Genomic DNA, 17352 nt, shown 5'->3' on the forward strand with positions numbered 1-17352 from the left:
CCAAAAAAAAAAAAAAAAAAAAAAAAAAAAAAAAAAAAAAAAAGCATGTGCTGCTTTGATAATCTAAAAATCAAAGTTACAGAAATTCTTTGTATTTTTGAAACTTTTCTGTAAACCTAAAACTTCAAAATAAAATTTAAAACCAATTGGTTATTATATGTTCAAACACTACTCATAAATCAACTTAAAGGAACTGTTTTGCTTCCAACCTCTGAACTTCCCAACCCTGAGGAGTAGCAGTTTAAAGTTCTAAAGTTACAGCCAACTGCTCATCAACATTTTCACACAACTGTTAAACCTGACTAGTCATACTCTACTCCAAAACACTGATATCAGATGTGAAATTAAAAATTACAGATGGGGCTTCCCTGGTGGGGCAGTGGTTGAGAGCCCGCCTGCCGATGCAGGGGACACGGCTTCGTGCCCCGGTCCGGGAAGATCCCACATGCTGCGGAGCGGCTGGGCCCGTGAGCCATGGCCCCTGAGCCTGCGCGTCCGGAGCCTGTACTCTGCAACGGGAGAGGCCACAACGGTGAGAGGCCCGCGTACCGCAAAAAAAAAAAAAAAAAAACCAGGAGGAAACAATTAGAGTCTCTCTCTCCTTGGCCAATGACAATTTGAAAGGATGACTGCAAACTGATCCAAATACACAAAATATAAATACTCCAGTTTATATTTATTAAAGAAATGTAAAACAAACTACCCACAATTCTAGATCACCAGAAGATACTACAACTCCAATTCTTTACAAAAAGGCAATTGAAGAGAAAGAATAGGCATTTATCCTTCTTTCCCTTTATGAATCTTTATTCATGATACCTGAATAGGGCCAGTTCATGAAGATCAGCTTTGTGTGGAATAAAACGTGAGGAGGAAAAAAAAAAAAATCACCATTTTGCAAACTTTAAGCTGATTTGGCAGTGTTCATCAATGAATGGGACCATTAACAATGATTAGATGAACAGCAGATAAAGAACTTATGATCTTAGCATCACTAAAAGTGGGACGAGACATTCACTTCCTGATTTGATCAACATGATATATTCCATAGTAAACGTAATTCCAGTCTATAGGAAATATGAGGAAAAGAAACAAGTTAAATCATATCACAAGAAGTGAAAAATTCAGAATACTGTTTCTTAAACCAATGGCAGAAAAGAGGGGGGTACTGCTCTAGATTAAAAGAAACCTAAGAGTTATCAAAGAAGTGCAATTTGTAAATCTGGTATGCATCTTGATTCAAACAAACTAAACATAAAAAAGATTACTGAAACGGTGGAGACCTAGATATGGACAGAGTATTAGATAATGTGAAAACCGTTAGTTTTGTTAGGTGTGAAAGGCACTGTTTTATGGAAAACAAATGTCCATTCAAGATTAAAAGGGAAGTACATGGAGTCTGCTTTAAAATAAGGAAAAAGGGCGAGATAAAGCAGTGTGGCAAAGGCCTGTTGAATCTGGTAGATGGGTAGATGGGGATTTATTACATTCATAATACTTTTCAAAAAATGGTATTAAATGGTTTCGGCATGGAATGCTTTCTTCCTTTAGAGCAACCCAGTCTAACTGTGAAATTGTGTTATTTAAAAATTTAAAAAGAGGGACTTCGCCTGGTGGTCCAGGGGTTAAGACTCCGTGCTCCCAATGCAGGGAGCCCGGGTTCAATCCCTGGTCAGGGAACTAGATCCCACATGCCACAACTAAAGATCTGGTGCAGCCAAATAAATAAATATATATATTTTAAATCCATTGGGCAGAAGAGGAGGGGAGTAGATGAAATAAGAATGACCCTGTACTGATAATGGTTGTGACTGAATAATGGGTACATGAGGAATTCATTGTAGTATTCTACCTTTCCTGTTTGAACAAAAAAGGTAATAAAGCTGAGAACAATTACCCTGATTTTTTTCAAATTAATTTTTATTGGAGTACAGTTGACTTACAATGTTGAGTTAACCTGATTATAGTGAGCAGATTCTTCTCTCAATATGTTTACAAATGGCTATTTCAATAAACTCTGGTAAAAATGCTTTTCTAGCCGAATTTAACAACATAATCTGAAAATACTTGATAGTACCGTTTACCTTGTTAAAATCAAGTTACACATTAAGAACCTATAGTAGGGCTTCCCTGGTGGTGCAGTGGTTAAGAATCCACCTGCCAATGCAGCGGACAAGGTTCGAGCCCTGGTCCGGGAGGATCCCACACGCTGCGGAGCAACTAAACCCGTGCGCCACAACTACTGAGCCTGTGCTCTAGAGCCCGCGAGCCACAGCTACTGAGCCCACATGCCACAACTACTGAAGCCCACGTGCCTAGAGCCCACACTCCGCAACCAGAGAAGCCACCGCAATGAGAAGCCCACGCACCACAACAAAGAGTAGCCACTGCTCACCGCAACCAGAGAAAAGCTTGCGCGCAGCAACGAAGACCCAATGCAGCCAAAAGTAAAATAAATTAAATAAATTTTTTAAAAAAAGAACCTATAGTAATGGAGAAGGAGCACATTAATGGCGATCTGGTATATAAGCTCTTTAGTTTCTGTTCGTATCAAGGACACTGGAACCAGGAAAGAATCTTTCCTTTCCTTGAATTCACATTAAGTAATCTAGATTTATATCACTGTCATGGCCTGAAATCACATCCTAAATTCATATGTTGAATTCCTAAACCGCCAGTACCTTAGGATGTGACTGTATTTGTAGAGAGGATCTTTAAAAAAGTAAGGTAGGGCTTCCCTGGTGGCGCAGTGGTTGAGAGTCCGCCTGCCGATGCAGGGGACACGGGTTTGTGCCCCGGTCCGGGAAGATCCCACATGCCGCAGAGCGGCTGCGCCCGTGAGCCACGGCCACTGAGCCTGTGTGTCCGGAGCCTGTGCTCCACAACGGGAGAGGCCACAATAGTCAGAGGCCCGCGTACAGCAAAAAAAAAAATAAAAATAAAAAAGTAAGGTAAACTTAGATCTTAGGGTGGGCTATAATCCAATATGACTGGTGTCCTCATAAGAGATTAGGACAGTTACACGGACCCAGAAGCAACCTAAATGTCCACTGACTTTCTGCACGTGGACGCCGCCAAGTAAGCACCATTGACATCTCCTCCCTCCACTGCAGTCAAGTCTAAGTCAGTTACCCAAAGAGCCCCAACATCTGCGGAAGCTCTTCACTGGAGGTTTGAGCTTTGAAGCAACCAATGAGAGTCTGAGGAGCCATTTTGAGCAGTGGGGAACGCTCAGAGATTGTGTGGTAATGAGGGATCCAAACACCAAGCGCTCCAGAGGCTTCAGGTTTGTCACATATGCCACTGTGGAGGAGGTGGATGCAGCCATGAATGCAAGGCCACACAAGGTGGATGGAAGAGTTGGGGAACCAAAGAGGGCCGTCTCAAGAGAAGATTCTCAAAGACCTGGTGCCCACTTAACTGTGAAAAAGATTTTTGTTGCTGGCATTAAAGAAGACACTGAAGAACATCACCTAAGAGATTATTTTGAACAGTATGGGAAAATTGAAGTGACTGAAATCATGACTGACCGAGGCAGTGGCAAAAAGAGAGGCTTTGCTTTTGTAACCTTTGATGACCATGACTCCGTAGACAAGACTGTCATTCAGAAATACCATACTGTGAATGGCCACAACCGTGAAGTAAGAAAAGCCCCATCTAAGCAAGAGATGGCTGGTGCTTCATCCAGCCAAAGAGGTTGAAGTGGTTCTAGAAACTTTGGTGGTGGTCGTGGAGGTGGTTTTGGTGGGAATGACAACTTTGGTCATGGAGGAAACTTCAGTGGTCGAGGTGGCTTTGGTGGCAGCCATGGTAGTAGTGGATATGGTGGCAGTGGGGATGGCTGCAATGGATTTGGTGGAATCCAAATTGGTGGAAGCAATTTTGGAGGTGGTGGAAGCTACAATGATTTTGGAAATTACAACAATCAATCTTCAGATTTTGGGCCCATGAAAGGAGGAAACTTTGGAGGCAGAAGTTCTGGCCCCTATGGTGGTGGAGGCTAATACTTTGCCAAACCACGAAAGCAAGGTGGCTATGGTGGTTCCAGCAGCAGCAGTAACTATGGCAGTGGCAGAAGGTTTTAATTACTGCCAGGAAACAAAGCTTAGCAGGAGAGGAGAGCCAGAGAAGTGACAGGGAAGCTACAGGTTACAACAGATTTGTGAACTCAGCCAAGCACAGTGGTGGCAGGGCCTACCTGCTACAAAGAAGACATGTTTTAGACAATACTCATGTGTATGGGCAAAAAAACTCGAGGACTGTATTTGTGACTACCTGTATAACAAGTTATTGCAGTTTCTGTTCTGTGGAAAGTGTAAAGCATTCCAACAAAGGGTTTTAATGTAGATTTCTTTTTTTTTTTGCACCCATGCTGTTGATTGCTAAATTTAATAGTCTGATCACGATGCTGAATAAATGTGTCTTTTTAAAAAATGAGCTGTGTAAAGTTAGTCTACTCTGAAACCATTTTGGTAAACTACCTCAACAGTGTGAAGTTAGAGCTCCTTCAGGGTGATGCCAGGTTCCATTCAAAATTTATTTACAACCTGCTTTGGTGGAAAAGCTATTGCCTTCAGAAACCTTGGTGTAGTTGAACTGACAGTTACTGCGTTGTGACCTGGAGTTCACCGTGAAAAGGGTCACCCAAGCAAAGTCATGGAGTTTTTTGGTTATTAATATGATTGTTGGCACATCCTATGCAATATATCTAAATTGAATTACAGTACCAGATAAAGTTATAGATGGGAATGAAGCTTGTGTATCATCCATTATCATGTGTATTCAATAAATGATTTAATACCCTCTTGGGGGAAAAAAAAGGTCCATCGACAGGAATGGATAAAGATATGGTACATATATACAATGAAATATTACTCAGCCATAAAAAGGAACGAAATGCTATTTGCAGAGATGTGGATGGACCTACAGACTGTCATACAAAGTGAAATCAAAGAGAATAATATCATACAATATCGCTTATATGTGGAATCTCGAAAAACAGTACAGATGAACTTACTTGCAAAGCAGAAACAGACTCACAGATGCAGTGAACAAACTTATGGTTACCAAGAGGAGGAGATGGGACGAATTGGGAAACTAGGATTGACATATATACACTACTATGTATAAAATAGATAACAAATGAGAACCTACTGTATAGCACATAGAACTCTACTCAATGTTCTGTGGTGACCTAAATAAGAAATCTAAAAGAGTGGATATACCGTATACGTATAACTGATTCAATCTGCTGTAGAGCAGAAACTAACGCGTTGTACAGCAACTATAATCCAATAAAAATTAATTGAAAAATAAATTAATTAAAAAGAGAGAGAGGGCTTCCCTGGTGGCGCAGTGGTTGGGAGTCCGCCTGCCGATGCAGGGGGTGTGGGTTAGTGCCGCAGAGCGGCTGGGCCCGTGAGCCGTGGCCGCTGAGCCTGCGCGTCCGGAGCGCTCCGCAGCAGGAGGGGCCGCAGCAGCGAGGCCCGCATACCGCAAAAAAAAAAAAAAAAAAAAAGAGAGAGAGATTAGTACAGTTACAGAGGAAAGACCCTGTGAAGAAGACAGAAGCCGGCCATCTGCAAGCCAAGCAGAGGCCTCAGAAGAAACCAACCCTTCTGACACCTCGATCTTGGACTAACACCCTCCAGAATTGTGAGGAAATAAATTTCTACTGTTTAAATCACCCAGTCTCTGGTACTTTGCTATGGCAGCCCTAGCCAACTAATAAAATCATTTACCAGACAATAAAAACAAAATTAAATGATCCTAACCTGGAGCCAAAAATGGTTTTTATATTTTTAAAGTTGTGAAAACAAAAATGTGAGACAGATATTTGTGGCCTGTAAAGCCTAATATTTACCAAGTGCCCCTGATCTAAACCGTCTAAAAATACAAGGGGGGGGAAATCCTACACTTAACCTGAACGGTAATAAACACATATATTCACTCATTTGAAAGGAAAACCAAGTGTTTATGAAATCACAACTCTTTTCTCCTATTAACTCAGAGAAAGGGTGATTTTAAACTCTAGCTCCTAAACTATGTTGGATTCGTGTCTATAGTCTTATACAAACACTGGCAAAATCCCACACTACTGTTCAAGTCTGTTAATTCATTTTAATAGTAACATACCTATAAACGCAAAAACTTTTTCACCTCTGCATACATTATGTGAATAAGCCACTACTTATAACAAAATAATACCCAAAATCTCTGAAGTGGGACATTCCAAGTTCTTCTGACAAGTTCTTCCAAGCTCAATGTTAGGGCTATGTCAATTCGAGCAACTAAACTTTGCATAACCTAAAATTCTCCTCTGTAGTTTTGACTAAAATTTCTTAGTTTGTCTTAAAATGACAGAGTGGAAACCACATTTGTTCCCAAATACCATTTTTGATATACTAGAATCTCGTGCATTTTAATTCTAATTTGTAGAAAATTACAAGCACCTCTCCCTTAAAAAAAATGAATGCACCATGGACTTCCCTGTTGGTCCAGCAGTTAAGACTCCGTACTTCCACTGCAGGTGGCACAGGTTTGATCCCTGGTCGAGGGAAGTTCCACATGCTGTGAGGTGTGCACCGCCCCCCAGAAAGGATGCACCAGTGCAATGACCTTAATGCATGCCCTCCAAATTCATATATTGAAATCCTAATGCTCTACGGGATGATATTCGAAGGTGGGACCTGAGAGGTGTTTACTACTAGATCATGAGGGTAGAACCCTCATAAATTAAAGTCATGCCTTAGGGGCTTCCGTGGTGGTGCAATGGTTAAGAATCCACCTGCCAATGCAGGAGACATGGGCTCGAGCCCTGGTCCAGAAAGATCCCATATGCCGTGGAACAACTAAGCCCGTGTGCCACAACTACTGAGCCCACGTGCCACAACTACTAAAGCCCGCGTGCCTAGAGCCTGTGCTCTGCAACAAGAGAAGCCACCGCACCGCACCAAAGAGTAGCCCGTGCTCGCTGCAACTAGAAAAAGCCCGTGCGCAACAACGAAGACCCAATGCAGCCAAAATAAATAAATAAAATAAATTTATTTAAAAAATAAATAAAGTCATGCCTTATATATAAAGAGGCTCCAGAGAGGCCCCTAGCCCTTTCACTGCTCCAGAGGGGCTCCTCGCCCCTTCCACTACTATGAGGACACAGCAAGAAGCTATGAACCAGAAAGTGCGCCCCTTCACCAGAAGGTGACCATATTGGTGCCTAAATCTTGAACTTCCAGACTGCAGAATAGTAGACAATAAGTTTCTACTGTTGATGAACTACCCAGTCTGTGGTATTCTGTTACAGCAGCCCAGACTAAACCAACCAGCAAAGCTACATGGAAAAAATTTGCTAAAGAACATTTCCAGGTTATTGCAGTTCTTTTGATAGTTTACTATGTGCAGGACAGATTAAATTATTAAAAGACAATTAGGACACATCAAGCCTTTTATGAACTGGTAGGACAAACATATCATACATAATGCCAGGTAAGTTCATAAAGCTTAAGGTTAAAAACCAAGGTCACAGACGTCCCTGGAGACCATGGAAAAGAGTTTATTCTGTATCTGGGTAGTTTAAAAAAAAAATTAATTATAGCTATCATCGCTTTAGAAGTTTGAATATCTTGAGAGAGAAAAATTCTGTATCTAATAGAATTCTACAGCATATGTCTTGTCTCTATAACCAATACTACTGTCAAAGCTCCAACATCTTTATTTTCTTTGTCTCTCAGAATTTCCAATGTTCAGAAGTTTTTGTAAGGGGAATTCCCCTGGTGGTCCAGTGGTCCAGACTCTGAGCTTCCACTGCAAGGGGGCGAGAGTTGGATCCCTGGTCAGGAAACTAAGATCCCCACATGCTGCAGAGCGCAGCCAATCAATCAATCAATAGAAGTTTTTGTAAGCAGGTACTCTGGACCATTATACAGCAAACATGGAAAATTATGAGGTCTGCGTGCCACAACTACTGAAGCCTGCATGCCACAACTACTGAAGGCCGCGCGCCTAGAGCCCGTGCTCTGCAACAAGAGAAGCCACCGCAATGAGAAGCCCCCACACTGCAGTGAAGAGTAGCCCCTGCTCGCAGCAACTAGAGAAAGCCCATGGGCAGCAACAAAGACCCAATGCAGCCAAAAATGAATTAATTTGTATTAAAAGTTAAAAAAATTTTGTGAGCTCTGTGAGAATTTAGTGAAAGAAAACATTTTTACTATTCAAGTGAGAGGCCTACAAATCTTAGTTAGTACCATAATAATTCAAATTTGGCTTCCTGAAATGCACAGTTTAGCTCAACCTCATGGGATACGTATATATTACATGCTCGTCCCATAGAATCACACAGGATTCCACATCATTTTGGTGTTTTCCCCCCAGAAATCATTAAGAACTGTCATGGGACTGTTCGATCAAATTAATTTTTTTATAAAAAAGTTTTAACATACACAAATGAGACATATGATCAATATCTCAATTCTTACTCTGAATCATTGAGAAAAAATTAGAATACTATTATTTGGTCACTAAACATTAGGCTCTTCAACATATACAGACAGGGAATTCCCTGGTGGCTCAGTGGTTAATAATCTGCCTGCCAATGTAGCGGATGGGTTCGATCCCTGGTCCTGGAAGATCCCACATACCATGGAGAAACTAAGCCCATGTGCCGCAACTACTGAGCCTGCGAGCCACAACTACTGAAGCCCGCATGCCTAGAGCCCGTGTTCCGCAACAAGAGAAGCCACTGCAATGAGAAGCCCGCGCACTGCAACGAAGAGTAACCCCCATTTGCCGCAATTAGAGAAAGCCCGCGCACAGCACCGAAGACCCAACGCAGCCAAAAATAAATATTTTTTTAAAAACCCCAAAAAACAGACAAATATACTGGGGAAAATAGCAATAACAACCTTTTAATAAAAATGCTCTACTTTTGGGACTTCCCTGGTGGTCCAGTGGTTAAGACTCCACACTCCCAATGCAGGGGACACGGGTTCGATCCCTGGTCGGGGAACTAAGGTCCTGCATGCCGCACAGCGCAGCCAAAAACTAAACACAAAAAATGCTCTACTTTTGTAAAAATATTTAAGACTGCAAAATGTGATACAAGGATGCACTAAATGACAATCTTTATGATAAAGCAAACATTCTTAAATCTATTAGGTTTTATCTTCAACTAATGGCCTCATACAGAAATTAATCAAGCAGAAAAAGTGTAAGTATTAATTTTTGATTGGAAGGCCAATTTCTTTAGATTTAAAAAAAAATGGAGGGGAAAGAGAAAGAAGGGTAGAATCTCTTAAAGGAGAATTTATGGTAATCATCAGTTAATTAAGAGAAAAAATCAGTCTGACCAAATTGTAACTAATAAGCTAAATATTCCCAAAATAAACATTCTCAAAATAAAGGGCTCACAAACAAGTCAAATGTATTTTGAGGGTATATACTGATTTGGTGGTCCTTCTTTTCCAGATTTCCCAAAATATAGCAAAGCCTCAATTAATAGAATCTAAAGTTATAAATGACTCTCACCAACTTTATCTTTCACCTACTGACCACCAAACTACTCGCCCAATTTGCGTTTTTTTTTTTGTTTTTTTGCGGTACGCTGGCCTCTCACTGTTGTGGCCTCTCCCGTTGCGGAGCACAGGCTCCGGACGCGCAGGCTCAGCGGCCATGGCTCACGGGCCCAGCCGCTCCGCGCGGCATGTGGGATCTTCCCAGACTGGGGCACGAACCCATGTCCCCTGCATTGGCAGGCGGACTCTCAACCACTGTGCCACCAGGGAAGCCCCTACTCGCCCAATTTGCATGAGATAGGGACTTCCCTTGTGGCCCAGTGGTTAAGACTCCGCGCTTCCAATGCAGGGGACATGGGTTCGATTGGTGGTTGGGGAACTAAGATCCCACATGGTGTGGAGTGCGGCCAAAAAAAAAGAAGCCAATCTATATTGAGATATAGCTGAATTTGACTGAAGATGCGATACAGCAAAATAAAGGACCAACTGTAAAAGATCCCAGTTAGTTCCAAACATCACTCTCAAGCACCTCATATAGCCAAGTCTTATAGCTGAAAGAGATTCAGAGTCTAAATATTATTCAATAAACAAATTATTTATTAAACATGATACCGGGAATTGTTCCGGAGATACAGCTGTCAGCAAAGCAGATAAAAATCTCTGCCCTTAAGAAGCTCACATTCAAGTTGGATGAAATTTAGCCCAAAATTCTTCTTCTAAGAAACATGGGGGTAGAGGGATCCATTACTAGCTATGGTTTACCTTTCTTAAAGTATAAGTAAGTGATACACTATAAGACAATGTTTTTTGTTTGTACTCTTAAAAGTAACTCATCTATATATTTAATTATATTTGTAAGATACATTACATCACAATCTATAACCTCACACACTTTATTCAGAAGTAATGATAATCCCCATACAAATTTATTTATTTATTTATTTATTTTTTTTTTCGCATTACATGGGCCTCTTACTGTTGTGGCCTCTCCCGTTGCGGAGCACAGGCTCCGGACGCGCAGGCCCAGCAGCCATGGCTCACGGGCCCAGCCGCTCTGCGGCATGTGGGATCCTCCCGGACCGGGGCACGAACCCACGTCCCCTGCATCGGCAGGCGGACCCCCAACCACTGCGCCACCAGGGAAGCCCTACAAATTTATTTTTAATGGAACATGATGTTTGTCTAAATTAAAACATCACTTTGAATTCTAAGATAAAATAATAATAATCAGAAGACTAGCTTTTTACTAGAACTTGATAATGGAGAAAGTATCCTCTATGTTTATCCTCTATAAACTAAACATTTCCAGTAAATGAAAAGCTTCTTAAAAACCAGATTCACTCGCCTTCTATGTATCCCAGAGTATTTTTAAACATCAAGAAGGGTTACAGGGACTTCCCTGGTGTCACAGTGGTTGGGAGTCCACCTGCCAGTGCAGGGGACAGGGGTTCGATCCCCAGTCCAGGAGGATCCCACATGCCGCGGAGCAGCTGGGCCCAGGCACAACTACTGAGCCTGTGCACTGCAACTACTGAAGCCCGAGCATTCCAGGGCCCGCCTGCCACAACTAGTGAGCCCACGTGCTGCAACTACTGAAGCCCGCGTGCCTAGAGCCCGTGCTCCACGAGAAGCCCACACACCACAACGAAGAGTAGCCCCTGCTCACTGCAACTAGAGAAAGCCTGCGCACAGCGATGAAGACCCAACGCAGCCAAGGGAAAAAAAAGGGGGTTATGGAAGAAAACAAACTCATTATAACCAAGGGAGAAAAAAAAAAGTTTAAAAGATGTTACAAAGTTCAGAATAACTGATATTTTAAAACCAAGTCTATCAACTGGTCTATTATTTACAAAAGAGAATCGAGAAACTGGTAAATCTATTTCAGTTTGTACTAAGTGAGGAATGATATGGAAACATGAAAATTCTGCTAAAAAAAAAAAGTTCCAGTTTCAGACTGAGCAGTTTTTCCTTGTTAAGTATTATCAAAAGCCCTGCCTAAAAAAAAAAAAAAAGCCCTGCCTGTAAACATCTAAAACCAAACTCTCTCACACATATTCTTTGCTCAGAGAAACCCTGATACACTTCTCATATTTTCAGATCTTCTGTATGCCAGTTGTACTACTATGTAAAACTTCCTGGAAAGTTAATCTGAATATACATGCAAGTCCAGTGATCCCCAAATTACATGCCAAGGTGCATCAAGGCACTACGGAAGAATTTACAGGGCTGCCACAGGATATTTCAAATTTAAGAGAAATTTAGTGATACTCAACTTCAGTCAAGACACTAAGTGGTTCAGTTTCAACAGCAGACTGCACTGTAACCCTCTCCACTAAGTTTCATCTTTGCAAAGCTGGATTTTTGGTGGTTACGATTTAAAAAAAAAAAAAGACCTACAAAAAACTCAACAGGGAACAGGAATTGAGATGGAAGTATCCAATCTGATTTCAAGGTATAACAAGTTATACAGTTCCCAAAAGGCATACACCTTTCATCAGTAACTGTGCTTATACAAGAAACTACGTTTTTCTTTCAATTTATGTGTTAGCTTTCTGAAAAGCTAACAGGCTATAAGGACGAAGTACTTAAGTTGTTTGGACCCAACTATCTAATAAACAGAACGTCTAGGCTACTCCTTATGACCTAGCAGCACCATTAAAAAACCAACCAACAAATAAAAAAAATACAAAATAGTAACAACAAAAATACTACTAAGACACCAAGGGGTGAACCAAGAAAGTCTGTGAACCTCTGTGCTACTTCCTTTCTTTGATAATTCCCACTCTAAAATATAAAGGTGTGGGACTTCCCTGGTGGTCCAGTAAAGACTCCACACTCCCAATGCACAGGGCCCGGGTTCCATTCCTGGTCCAAGAACTAGATCCCACATGGATGCCACAACTAAGTTTGCATGCCACAACTAAGGAGCCCTCGAGCCACAACTAAGGAGCCCGCCTTCCACAACTAAGACCAAACACAACCAATTAAATAAATAAATATTTCAGGGGAGAAAAGAAAAACTGAACTACAGGCAATTTTTTTGTGTGTGTGTGGTACGCGGGCCTCTCACTGTTGTGGCCTCTCCTGTTGCGGAGCACAGGCTCCGGACGCGCAGGCTCAGCGGCCATTATCTTCCCGGACCCGTGTCCCCTGCATCGGCAGGCGGACTCTCAACCACTGTGCCACCAGGGAAGCCCCAGGCATGGTTATGTATTGGAAATAAAAGGACAACCTGGAAAATTATTCTCCCTTTTTTTAAAGTGAAAAAAATGTCTTTGTGAGAAATTCTGGGTTCCAATCCTATTTGGGACAGTTGTTTATACTAATCAGCAGTGCTGTGAATTGATATTTGAAGAACTAAATCCTGTAATGTAATGAAATTAAAAGTTAAAAAAAACACCTCTGTGGCTTAGATCCTTTCAGTACACAAAGATAATTAAGCATGCTGAGTTGGAAAGAGCCCTGATACAAACACTCTTCAGCAATAAAGTACGTCTACATGAGAAGATCAACTACGGCACAGAAAATCCACAACAGCACATTTTATTTGGTTTTGGAGTACAACAGGGGTGAGGGCATATTACTCAAGGTAAGATTTAAAGTAATTGGCATCTTCCTGGAAAACCAAAAGTTCTAAGGTGTTCTGTGGAAGTCATCAGCCTCAATTTAAAATCTATCCCTAACCTACACAGTAAATAATAAAGTTTACTAAAACACACTTTGTATTTCTGTAGTAAAATACACTAGATGCAGCAATTCTTAATAACTCAAATAAAATATGATTATTAATGTTTCAGAGCTAGATTGATTCTAAACAGTTTATTACGAAGGTGTTTTTTCCTGAAAAGCAATCATCACTAACCACCTATGACTCTAAAATGATAAAGCTTCTAGAAGATCTTAAAACTGAGAGAAAACAATTAAACAGGAGAATCTTAACAATACATACTGGTCTGCCTCAAGTGATTTGTCACTTCGTTTCTACTGCCTTCCGGTTAAAGTCTAACTAAGCACAGAAAAAAAGAAAATCCAGTTGCTAGGTTACAGTGGCTAGGAAATCAACACTGAACAAAAGCCTTCATCAGTTACTCTTCCTCAACTTATAGAAATTAACCATATGCTCTATGGTCACTATTACCATTTGTTTTGGAGGTTAAAGACTGATGATTTTATTTTGGGGACTCAATCGTACAAAGTTGAACGATGGCAAAGTTAAGATTTTAACCAACGCTAGCAATGGTCACAGTGTTTCTGGACAATTTATTAATTTGACTACAAGACACTGGAAAGAATGATTTCAAACTGCTCAAAACTGAATGTTTTACTTCATACCTATTGTTAATACGTCCAACTTAAAACCTAGAACCAATTACAACAGCTTAAAAAAAAAAAAAAAAAAGTAAAGTAGCACCCCCTACAGGGGATTTGTGCAGGTCTTAAATGGAGGAGAGAGGTCCTAAACTCCCAGCCTCCTCCAAGGTAGGTGAGAAATTGAGAGCTTTTATGCAAACTACTAGACAAAACTTGATTAGAAAAAATTTATCTAGGAAACGACGACTGAAGAGCAATCAAATGATTAAAAAACAGACCTTAAAACCCTTGAGATGTCCAGCGTAAATGTCTCTCTCTACAGCTAAAAAAAGTCTACAGCACACATCAACAAAATGAATGCTCATCAGCCAGATTCTTCCTAGGACTCATTAAAAGTCTTTTCCAACTCAAATAACTGACTCATAATATTCATCTTACAAATTCAGTCATTAATAAGATCCCCTAAAGAATTTGCAAGATGGCATATACTGAATACCTTAAACACAATGAAATTTACCTGGTCCCTTCAAAACACTCATTTTGAAAATAGCATTCTTCTGACAGACTGCTTTTTGGAATAACGCTACACTTTTCATCCGAGTTTTTAACCTATTTACATAACTTAATATTTCTTACCTATTTAACTATTTCATGTGACCTGTGAAAGTGTTTCTATCTCAAACATACTATTTCTTCACGAAAAAATTTGCTTGGCTACATTAATCTATTAAAAGTTGGTAATGCCTTGTCTGAGGATTAATTTTCTCCTCACAGATGTTTTAAGACTGACAATCCTGCTACATTATTTGGAATAAATGTCAAAGAGAAAAAGCACAAGCTATTTTTCACAGATTAAAATCTTCTATTACATACCACTTTTGGGGGTGGGAGAATCCTTCCAAAATTCTAATATGTCACTTTACAATACATGCATTCTTCTCAAGGCTTCTTTTCCATCAAGTGACTATAGTGTTTTCTTTACTTATCTAAATAAAACGTCTAGACGTTTTATTAAGTAAACCCTTGCAAGTGCATTACTTTTTACAGGAATAAAACTTGTTCCCCTCAATTGTTCTCCATACATAACTTTTAGGGAGCGATTAGAACCAAAAAACTACTAAATCGGCAGTTCTTGTATCTGAAAAGGTAAAGCTTTCCCTGAGAAAAATCTAAAGGCTGAAAGTGGCGATGCCAAGAATTCTCATTCGGTTAAAATCACCAAGGTTCTCCTGTATCATAAAGCTTCTAAACAATCTGTAGTCACTTCAGTAAAGAAAATTAAACTAAGGCAACAAAAAGGTGACGACATACCTGTTTCATCCTTAAACTAAGATAGGATGATGAAACCTCGCCTAAAGTTTAATATGAACACTGAAAACGTCCACAAATATCTTTCGACTCCAACACGTGCAGAACGCCCTGCTCAATGGTAATTCCTCTCTGCCAGGGACACAGCTGAGTTTTGGCAACTTTCACTCCGTCAGCGAGACTGGAGTTAGGAGGAAGCCTGGAAAGACCATACTCAAGCAATCACGACACCCGAGAGCGAAGTTAAGTTGCGGCGACGGTATGGCCTCCCTCCAGTCGCCTAGCAGTACCTGTCGCTCGCGGCGCACGGCCGCGTGGTGCTCTACGAGCACCAGCAGCCTTGTGGTAGCACCCACCGCAGGTGCACTTGGCCCCGGGCCTGGTCACAGCATCACAGAGCGACAGGAGCAGACCACCCCAGGAGCGGAGCGGTAGCCCACGAGGGTCCACGCCTCCAGGGCGCCCGGACGGCGAAAAGCTCACGGGAGACTAAGGCCTACGGCTAAGTTACGGAGAGTTAGGAGCAGCCGGCACTGCCTAAGGGGGAAGGTGGGATTTCCGGCACGGGGAAGCCGAGGGCCGGTTTAGAGGTGGGGGAAGCGGACATCGGAGGAAATATGTCCTCCACCCGCCAATGGTAATCATAACAAGGATACTGAACCTCCCACTCCCAAGCAAGAACGATTTCCACCGAGGGGGAAAAGCCGAGGGGGCCTAAAGCGGGGGAGGGGAAGGGACGGCTTCCCGGCAGCCCCCCGCGCGGCCTCGGCCTCCCTCACGGGCGACCTTCCCTCGGCTGGGTGTCGCACTCACATCGTGAACGGGGCAGGGGGACGGGCGAACGGGTGGCGGGCGTCTCCGGCGGCAGCTCCTGGGCAGGCGACTCCTCTCCGGTGGCGACTCCGGCGTCTTCTCCCCGGTAGCGGCCTCTTTTCGTTTCCCTCAAGCGACGGCGGCGGCGGCGGCGGCGGCGGGCTCGACCTGGGTCCCCAGAATGCACCGCGCGGAGAGAGCGACTCCTCCGGTCGGAGAGAAGAGGAAAGTGTAGGAAAAGGGGCGCGAGGACGGAGAACGAACGTGCGTGCGTGCGAGCGAGGGGTGGTGAGGCCGGGCGGCGGCTGGTGACGCAGCAAAATGCCCGGGCCTAGCCGCCGCGCGTGCGCACTCTTTGTTTTCGGGCTCCTGCGCGGCTTTCTAGAGATATCTACGGAAAGGGCGGGGCCTCCCAGCTCCTTCGCGATCCTTCCTAGCGCTGGCCCCGCCCTACGTCCGTTTCCTCTGGCCCGTCTGGTTCCCGCCGCTCCTCCCGCGCTCTCCTCTTGTGGTGGAAAACCGTTGGCCGCCTAACCTCCCGGCCACCCGACTCGGGCGATCTCCCCGAGAAACGGCCGCGTTGATCCCGGGAGGAAGGCCGAGGCGGAGGGACGCAGAGTCCTGAGGCTTGAAAAGTGAAATGAGGGTTCAGTTACTTTTTTTTTTTTGCGGTACGCGGGCCTCTCACTGTTGTGGCCTCTCCCGTTGTGGAGCACAGGCTTCGGACGCGCAGGCTCAGCGGCCACGGCTCACGGGCCAAGCCGCTCCGCGGCATGTGGGATCTTCCCGGACCGGGGTACGAACTCGTGTCCCCTGCAATGGCAGGCGGACTCTCAACCACTGCGCCACCAGAGAAGCCCCAAGGGTTCAGTTACTTTTAAGAGCGTAAAGCAGCCCAGTGAGGAAACATTCCACCGCAGAAGGAGGGGAAAAGCCTCTGCTGGTGATATAATATTTGCGGAGAAGGGCTGACTTCCGAATGCAGGGCCTTGGTCCACCTCGCCATTTTTTATGAGAATTGGAGACCCTGTACAGGGGCAGCGGAAATTTGAGGTCTTTGGCTGAGGAGGAACGTTTACCCTTGGGGGCCGGCGTTTGCACCTGCTTTGAGATATTAATGCTGTAGGTGAAACAGGAATGCTGTTAGGGTCTAAGTTTGTGGGAATGGAGAGACTAGGACTTTCATGTCTCCAGGCACATCAATTGGTGGAGGTACCCCATCTTTTCTGCGGTCGAACTGCCGCTTTGTGCAAGGCACTGGGTTAGGCTCTTGGGGGATGGTAACCAAGAGAATCAAAACAGTACCTGTCTACTGTAGAAGGTCACTTAACGGTGTAGTAAGGGAGAAATACAATGCGCCGCTCGTTAGAAGACAGAAGGTTTAAGGAAGTGCGGTAAGACATTTTGGGAA

The 17352-nt window shown here is 43.0% G+C and overlaps 1 protein-coding gene and 1 pseudogene across 2 annotated transcripts in view; one reads left to right on the top strand and one right to left on the bottom strand.

Annotated features, from left to right (window-relative positions):
- Positions 1–16353, bottom strand: part of PTGES3 (prostaglandin E synthase 3) — a 25799-nt gene extending 9446 nt beyond the window's left edge. Inside the window, exon 1 of one of the 2 annotated variants that reach the window (XM_027106711.1) lies at positions 15942–16353. In XM_027106711.1, coding sequence (XP_026962512.1) covers positions 15942–15943 — 2 coding nt within the window. In that variant the 5' untranslated portion in view covers positions 15944–16353. The remainder of the gene's footprint in view (positions 1–15941) is intronic. The other variant, XM_027106712.1, reaches the window with a different exon arrangement.
- Positions 3093–4428, top strand: LOC113621218 (heterogeneous nuclear ribonucleoprotein A1-like; annotated as a pseudogene).
- Positions 16354–17352: the final 999 nt, after the last annotated feature.

The sequence above is a fragment of the Aethalodelphis obliquidens genome, unplaced genomic scaffold, assembly GCF_003676395.1.
Source record: "Aethalodelphis obliquidens isolate GAN/ISIS:26980383/991018 unplaced genomic scaffold, ASM367639v1 scaffold8, whole genome shotgun sequence".
Lineage (NCBI taxonomy): Eukaryota > Metazoa > Chordata > Mammalia > Artiodactyla > Delphinidae > Aethalodelphis > Aethalodelphis obliquidens.